The sequence below is a fragment of the Nilaparvata lugens genome, chromosome X, assembly GCF_014356525.2.
Source record: "Nilaparvata lugens isolate BPH chromosome X, ASM1435652v1, whole genome shotgun sequence".
Lineage (NCBI taxonomy): Eukaryota > Metazoa > Arthropoda > Insecta > Hemiptera > Delphacidae > Nilaparvata > Nilaparvata lugens.
This window is the reverse complement of record NC_052518.1, coordinates 1,511,006-1,520,103: the sequence shown is the minus strand read 5'-3', so window position 1 is coordinate 1,520,103 and position 9,098 is coordinate 1,511,006. Positions and strand designations below refer to the sequence as shown.

The window sequence follows — 9,098 nt, the reverse complement described above, 5'->3', positions numbered from 1 at the left end:
TATTATTATTATTATTACTCTAAAACAAGGGTAAATTTCCAGATAAGGGTGAATTTTTGGGGAAATTTCCAGACTAAACTTGGTTTTTTCAAAGTATTTTTTTAAATAGAGGATTCTTAATTCTGTTCTTTAAATATCAACGTTTTACTTTGTCTTTTTCTATTTTTTATTTTATTTTGGCGAGTATTGTTTTTGGTTGGGGTCCAATGTTATTACCTTCTACAGAGACTACCGTTTGTAGTCTATAGCTAAGGCATAATTTTAAAATAAAGAATTTCTGTTCGAGGTTTCTCAGTCTAGCAAGATTTTTTATGTGTTTTTTTTTAATTATTCTCTTCAAAGACCAGGTTCTCATACTATGGTCTAAATGCTTTCCTATTAATGATCAGTTTTGTTTGGAGTCTGGACACATTGTTCAGTTCTTGTGCACCACGGTTGATGTGTCAGTTGATGCGCCCCTTGTGTGTGAGGAAGCATCGTGGAGGTGGCGTGTTCATGTGTGGCTCATCGACGGCTTTGGTCAATCGCCGAGCCCTGTAGCACATTATGGTGAGCGCCAGACTTAGCACGCAGAGAACCGTGCAACCAAATGCAACCACAGCTGCTAGAAGTCCGCTACGCATACAGTAAGAGTACGGGTTATGGTGGTCGTTGCTGTCTCCTTCTGTTCCTGTAAACCAAATGGAATATTTCAAATGCCATACAAAGATCTATAATATCACTAGCCGTCAGGCTCGCTTCGTTTGCCATACCTGTCTAGCAAGGGCCCCCTGGACCCTCAACTGGATCGTCCAAAAATGAGATCAACGGACTCGCCTGCATTTTTTCATTTTTAACGTTCGAAAAACGCTGATTTTGGGCGTATCTTTGATGAAATGTTTGATTCACCTCATCACAAAATTTTTAGACCCTAGCTAAACGTCTGTACCAAATTTGAACATTTTCTTCTATTACTTGATGAAAGAACTGTGAAAACGCTGGAAAAACGTGGATTTTGGGCGTATCTTTGGAATTTTTTCCAAATCCGTTCTTAGTGCGCCACTAAAGGGCCAACTGAACATACCTACCAAATTTGAACATTTTTGGTCCGGTAGTTTTTTAGTTCTGCGAGTGAGTGAGTCAGTCAGTGAGTGAGTGCCATTTCGTTTTATAGATATCTGCTGTCATTTCTGTGGTGCTGAAAGTGTATTCTTATTTTTATCCTGTACCATGGTAATCGCCGTACCACGGTGGAACGTGGAAAATTGGACCATAGAAAAAAATCAAAGGTCTATAATATCATGGAACATGGGACCATCCATAGAATGCAGCTAACACGAGGGTGCGAGGTGTCAAGTTGTCGTTTATGGTCATGACTAGTTGGCACCTTTGGTCCAGTAGGTGTCAAGTAGTCGGGAGGACAACTTGACGGTAATGGCATATTTTTACGAGGGTACAAGTAGTCGCCTATGGCCAAAATGACCAGGTGTCAAGTATTCGGGGTGACAACTAGACGGCGACCCTAATCAGTACCTCTTCACTGTGATGGAAGGGAATCTTTCTTTCTTTCTTTTTTCTTGTTCATCATAAACGGAACTGTTACAATGAAACAGTGCTTCTTGAAGGTATGCGCACACCTATGCGTACAAATTCGTTGCGGAATTTTCAAGAATTCAGACTGCAGTTTCAAAACGAAGTTTTCGTTGCGAAATACTGGGACACGCACACTGGGAAGCGAAATAATCGCAATGTGGAGCGTGGGAATATTGAGTTGACTTATGTTGTTTACAAGGCAGACGAAACTAGTGTAGATCCAGAACTCGTCACAAAATTCACAACACGAAAAAGCGCTGCAAATTCTGCATGTAGCAAAAGCTGCGAATTATTCGCAAGGAAATATTTCGCAACGCATTTGTTTGCGCCAGCACAAACACCGCAATGGTATTAAATTTCCGCACGGCAAGTTCTGCGAATTGAATTCGCACCGCAACAAAACTTTTGCGTTGGTGTGCGCCTGGTATGAACTATCAAATTCATTGATTCTTCAATGAGAAATTTTCGGCTTCAAATAAACAACGCCATTCAACAACAATACATAGAATCACATACAAAGTCTGAACGTGAACTGATGTGGAAGTTGGACATTCTAATCAGAGATAAACAAATTTAGATTTTTTCTTTTTTAATTTCTCGAAAAGATTTGAATATATCACAAATTTATTGAAAAATGAATATATAAAATTAAAGAAACTAAAAAAAATGTTCAAGCCTATAGAAGACTATAGTAGACAAATCCAGTTTAGAAGAATTTATTTTTTAAGGAAAACATAGATACTATGCAAATAGGTTCTAAAATATTTGAGTAGCCCAGTTACGTACTCAGCCAAGTTCAAAAAATTTCGGAAATTATATTAATTTATTCTTATAGTATTTTAAACGCTGAATTCGAATATGGCATATGTTTGTTACAGAAACGGCCAGATCAATGCATAAAACGTATTCAAACATGCTACGTCCTTACAAAACCCGGCTAGCTCCACAACTAGTTACAAACACAGCCAAGTCCAGCATAGCCAATCACAGTAGAGTATTCGAGTCACATGACCCCCCTGAATTTACCCAATAATGTTCAAGACGAGATGACGTATAGGAATAAAGCTCTCAGGCTCAGGCTCTCAAGGAGATTATAAATTTTATATATTATATTATATCGTATTACAAATGTCGTGATGTAGGATTAACCTTCTGCCTAATATCATTCTAGTAAATGAGTATATTTTGAATTAATCGATTGTATTACCATTGGTCAATGCAGCTTCCTCTGGACCTTCACCCTCCTGCAAAACGCGAAGCGATTGGAAGAGGTTGATATTCTGAGAGAGAGGGACTGTGGAAGGTGTCACACTCTCAGTGATTGCTCTCTTTTGCACACTCTTCGCATTTCTCCAGTGGCATGGTTGACTCTGTCAAATGAGAAAAAGACATCAGTACCATTTATTAATCATAAGTACATTTCAGATTTCAGTCACAAAGTTTACTCAAATTTAGTCCAGTCAAATGGTCGTTTTTCAGGAAACAGCCCCGAAAAAATTTTTCTCGACGTTTCTATAAGTATTTTGGGGCGCTGAATTCGAATCCGAAATTTGCTGACACGTCAGTGGGCGGCTACACCCCCAAAACCCCCAAATTTCGTACTTTTTTCGAATTTCTCATTCAATCTCGAAAACCTTGAGTTTCTCAAGAAAAATCATTCTCGGCAAAATTAAAGAAAATAGAATTTCCAATAAATTGAGTATTTGATTATTTCAAATAATTGTGCGCAGGACTCTACCGTCTTTGGTTCCGGAGCTACAAATTTTCAAAAAATGCCCCTTTCAAAAAATGCCCCTTTTTTGAAAATTTGTAGCTCCGGAACCAAAAACGGTAGTCCTGTGCGACCACTCAATTCATTTGAAATTCTATTTTTTTCAATTTTGTCAGGAATGATTTTTCTTGAGAAACTCAAGGTTTTCGAGATTGAATGAGAAATTCGAAAAAAGTACGAAATTTGGGGGTTTTTGGGGGGTTTGGGGGTGTAGCCGCTCACTGACGTGTCAGCAAATTTCGGATTCGAATTCAGCGCCCCAAAATACATATAGAAACGTCGAGAAAAATTCTTTCGGGGCTATTTCCTGAAAAACGACCATTTGACTGGACTATTTAGTTACCGTACTGAAGTTTACAAGAAATGGGTTCTCTCTATAGTGAGGTCCACGTTATAATGGCAGTATTTTATTACCAATGGTATTATTGCTATCCTTGTCTATCATTCAACAAAGCGGATAGCGCTATCTTTTTCTCGCTTTGCTCTGTTGCCAGATCGTCTTTTAACAATGTAGAATTGATAATTAATTGACAAAATATTATATCTTCATTATGAAATTATTGAAAAATATAATTGATTATTTTGAACGGGAATGAACAGTTACTGGCCCGGCCTCAGGGGTGGGCGAACTGGGCGGCCGCCCAGGGCGGCAGATTTTTGGGGGCGGCAAATTTTAAGGAACGGAATAAATAATAAATTCATAATATTAAATGTGAATAGTAAAATTATATAAGAAGCTTTTCCAAACTCAAGCTAATGAAGACATATATATATATATAAGATCAACAATGTCCCAGGAACATCTGAGTGGTCTAGCGAACATAAAATAGCTCAGTCCCTAGATCTTGAAAAAATGGAGATGGAATTTTTCTATGCAAAGGTCAGACGAGTTCTACTTAATTAAACAGATGTGTTAAACAAACTCGTGTTGTAGCAAATCAAAAATAAGTGAGAGAAGTTGTGTGTATTTTTGGGTTCAAAATTTTATAAAATTACTTGATTAATTCAATATGAAGTGATAATTAATTGTTATATTTGAATATAGTTTGGTGTTTTAATTTCTATAAATCAAAATGTTTAGCTTGTATATATTTTTGGACGAAAATTGAACTTGAACGTTTTACAGTAGAAACATAACCTGTTATTTTTTGGACATTTTATTAATTTATCAAAATTTGGGAATTGAATAGATTTGGGCCAACTGTTGTTCCTTCCTAATCATATTTATATGATTTGTGATTCTGTCCACGAATGAATAAATAAATAAATTGTAGTTTTAATTACTTAGCAAGTTAAATAGGCGTAATACTCTCTTGCAGTCTCTTGATTTAAAACTACCGTCTTTATTATGTTTTCTTATTGTGTACCGTATCTGTTTCGAACATAAAAATAGTTTAATCAGATATTTTGTGTTTCCCTTCCCCAATATTTATATTTGTCAAATATTTGTTTAAATGAAATTTTCAACTTAAACAGCTGATAACCTTCGGGCAAATTTTTAAGTAAACAATTAGACAGGATACCTGTTGTGGGTGGGGGGGGGGTGGTGTCATTTGCCGATTTCGCCCAGGGCAGCAAAGTCCCTAGGGCCGTGCCGGTCAGTTAATATAACATCAAAAAATCTGTATCAGCTACAGTCTATAGAAGGCATTGACAAGACTGAGGATCGGCAACGTTGTTCTCCTATTCTTCGAAACGTTAATCTCCACTGCCATTATAACATGGACCTGACTATAGCTTCTGACTGAGTCATACTTTGAAGGATAAGGTGGTGATACTGGGACTACAATATTAACGGTACTCTGTGAAACAGAACCAATAAATTCAATATTAATCAGTAGTTGGATGGTAAACTTACCGGACAACGTCCATGACACATTCTAACATCACATTCAATGTAAAGCGCCGGCGAGCCTGTGAAACGGAACGTTTTCATATAGGCAAACACTTGTGTCTCAAATACACCACTCTCCGACCAAGAACCCCTGAACCTACTTATCAGCTTATCATCAACCGGACATCTGAAAATTAACAAAAATGATACAATTTTTAAATAATTTTCATAATTGGGAGCCTCATATCTTGAGTTTGTGCAGGAGACTCTCCAGAGTTGTTTTCTTCTCAGGAGACTCAAGTTATCTTTGAATGCTGAATCTTTGTTACTTGTGTATTATGGACTTTTCCAATCCCTCATCTCTTATGGAATTCGTCTCTGGGGCAACTCTTGTCATGCAACAAAGTTTTTTATTTGGCAAAAAAAGGCAGTGAGAGTATTGAATAACTTGAAGAACAGAGAGTCTTGTAAAGAAAGTCTGAAAATTCGAACGTTCCCTTCTCTCTTTATTCTTCATACCTTGCTATATGTTAAAATGAATATAGAGTCTTTTCCGCGTCTGGGAGCCAATCATTCTTACTCCACCGACGTGGCAATGATCTATTACTGCCTCAAATAAGACTCTCCAAGACAAGAGATAGCCATATTTTTCAACAAGCCAAAATTTATAACAATCTTTCTTTAAAAATTAGAGAGCTGCCAATCTATGAATTCAAACAAATTTAAAAAAATAAATTGACAAAGAGTGCGTACTATTCGGTAGATGAGTATCTTCAATGTTCAATATAATGAATGCTCATGATGCAACATGTACCTTTTCATTCTTGGTGAACTGAATAACTTATTAATTATTATCAATATGAATTGTAGTTTGTTTCTGACTAAGACTAAGACAAATTTTTATTGTAATATTTTCATATGTTAAACGATTTCTATTATCATATGCTTAATTTTATATCATAATTTCTCTTCTATTTCACAAGTGTTATATTATTGTTATTATTTTTTGACGTGCTCATAATATGTAAAGTTGTTCTGGCAATAACGAATCTTGAATCTTGAATAATTCATTTTATTGTAATACATTTTTCATAATATAGGTTTGGAAACATTGATAAGCTCAATCCTCAATTCTGTAGAAGAAGTCAGGATTAATATTATTTAGAGACATTCATGAGTTTCAAGATTCTTCTCTTCCTATCAATGACAATTTATTAACTTTCCATTGTGAAAATGTGTTGAATGTATAGTAACCCAGCAGCTGCTGCTCTTCAGTGGCCAAATTCGAAAACAGTCAGTTTGAGCCGTGGACCAATCAGGAATGAGAGAGTAGGGGAACTTGTAGGCGTGTCTTAGTAGGTATTAAGGAACTTGCTTGTGATTAGTCCGTCATTTCTATGCTCAAAATTGGAGTTATCAACGAAATAATGATCACAAAATATCGAGGCACCGAGCCTCGCTCGTTATTTATTGATAAACAGAACTCAATTCTTTAAAATGATTGGGGAAGGACTAACAGGCACAGCCCAAAACTGTTTCTTCCCCGAATTTTGATTTATACACTATACATATTCCAAAAAGTAGGTTATGTTCTATACACTTGAATTCAGGTCAAATTTTCAGTCCAAATATTTGAAAACATAAAAGTTCTAATTTAGATTCTTTACATACCAAATTGAATAACAAAATAACACTCACTAATCACTTAGAACTGTAATGATTAACTTTGAATATTATGATATATACCATCTCATGTTAACAAATCAGATTATTTTGATCGAGTCAATCAGAATTCCTAGATTTCTCGCGAGATACGGTAAGCTAATTGATTACACAGCTGATCTCCCACACAGGTACACGCATCTTCTGTTTATCGACAGACGACGAAATTATCATCTGTTTTTCCAAGGATGAATTATCTTTTTCATGTCCTTCAGCGAGTTTTCCCAGGGATGAGACGTAGTGCAATCGAATTTTTATATCATAAACCTACTATGTTCCAAATTTCGTAAAAAACGTTAGAGCCGTTTTCGAGATTCGTTGAACATAAATATAATTAAATAACCAGATATAAAAATACAAAAATTGCTCGCTTGATATAATATAATAGGATAGTGTCAGAATCTTTCTTCGGTAGGCCTACCTATATTTAAAGTACCTGGTTCACTCACTCGGAAGCATTTTCTCTAGACATTGTTTATTGAGAAATATATCTTCAGCTATCGCTATTGATAAGAACAATGCTGTTACAGGTCGTGGGCTTGGGCTCTGACACTTGTGCGTTTTGAATGGAGAAGACAGATGATTTATTAAATTAGAAGTTTCCAATTTTGATTGAATAGACGTAGAATAGAATGAGCATTGTTGGTTTTTGCGAATTGCTCTGTACTGAGATTTAAGCTAAGTTTACACTATGTAGCAGAGCTATATAGCAGAGCTACATGTAGCTACATGTAGCTCAGCTATATAGCTCTGCTACAAGTTCAAAAAGTGACACTGGAGATTTGCCATATAGCCCAGCTATATAGCAGTTTTAAGCCTATTTTCTCAGCTATATAGCAGAAAATGAGCTATCCAAAATTTTCGGCAAACATAAAAGAGGATTTGAGCTGTATGTAGCTATGCTACATGTCAATTTTTGTTTATATAGCAGAGCTAGATGTAGCTGCTCTGTCCTTGAAGGAAGGCTGCCGCAGGTGTTTACTGCTGTTTGCAGCTCTTTAATGCATGCTTGTTTCACACCAGATACACTGTACTCATTTGTTGTCAGAATTCTAGTAGGTTATTGCGCATTGCAAGCATTTCTTTTTGATTTATATATTTTTGTGCAATAATGGAGAGTGAGTAATTTGACTGGAATGATACAAAATTATCCAATATCTTCTTTCTCTTCTCTGTGCTGAAAATAACACAGTAGCTGCGGCGAAAGCAGCGCACGGCTGCAAGAACTAAACCTAGCGCCGCAGTGCAGGATGGTTTCTTACAGCTTGGCGTTGTTGTCATTCGAGATGGGTGTCTGACTTGGAAGTGTTTCGGCCGCATTGCAGGATGACTGTTAACGGTTGCCGGAAGATCAACAGCTGGATTTTTTTCGTTATTTTTCGTGATAGAGAAATTCTGATTGCAGATTCGTTCTCAGCGACCCCAAGTTTAGCCTAAAGGCTCAGAATGTCAACAATGTTTTAAAATAATTAAAAATCATCATGAAAAGTCATCAATATGGTAGTACACCACGTTTCTGGAAACTTTTTACTGGTGACTGGAGTTTATAGGCAACACAAAAATAGAAATAATCGTGAGAAAGAAAACTGCTGATGAACGCGAATAAGACCGCCACTCCATTGTTCTATTGTCTCGGCTGCTTGGCTGAGCCTGGCTGGAGGGATCAAATAACCGACTGGTTTGATCTTTCGTCTGTACGCTAGGCGGAACTACGCCAACCATTGCTGGGTGGAAGATGTTACTGCGGCCGCTCGCATTCCCACCAACGCTGCTATTACTTGCTGTCTCAGCGCCTAGTCCGATTCAGCCAAGCAACCAGCCTGCACTGCGGAGCTAGGTGGTCTAGCTAACGGCTTCTTCTTCGGCATCTGGCTGGGAACTGAGCAGTGAATACTGGTTTATTCCAAACTATATGTAGCTCTGCTACCAGTAATGGCATCAAAATGGCAGCACAGAGAAGATAAAGAAGATATCGGATAATTTCGTCTCTATTCCAGTCAAATTCACTCTCCATCATTGCACAATAATATATAAATCAAGAAGAAATGCTCGCAATGCGCAGTAACCTACTAGCACTCTGACAACAAATGAGTACAGTATATCTGGTGTAAACCCAGCAGGCACTAAGCAGCTACGGCAGCATTCCTTCAAGGACAGAGCAGCTACATCCAGCTCTGCTATACACAAAATTGACATGTA

At 37.1% G+C, this 9,098-nt stretch overlaps 1 protein-coding gene across 1 annotated transcript in view; it reads right to left on the bottom strand.

Moving 5' to 3' along the window:
* Positions 1–326: 326 nt before the first annotated feature.
* Positions 327–9,098, bottom strand: part of LOC111045067 — a 117,676-nt gene continuing 108,904 nt past the window's right edge. The window contains exons 9-11 of the mRNA XM_022330374.2: positions 5,202–5,364; positions 2,780–2,942; positions 327–670 (exon numbers count right to left, since the gene is read on the bottom strand). Coding sequence (XP_022186066.2) covers positions 444–670; positions 2,780–2,942; positions 5,202–5,364 — 553 coding nt within the window. The 3' untranslated portion in view covers positions 327–443. The remainder of the gene's footprint in view (positions 671–2,779; positions 2,943–5,201; positions 5,365–9,098) is intronic.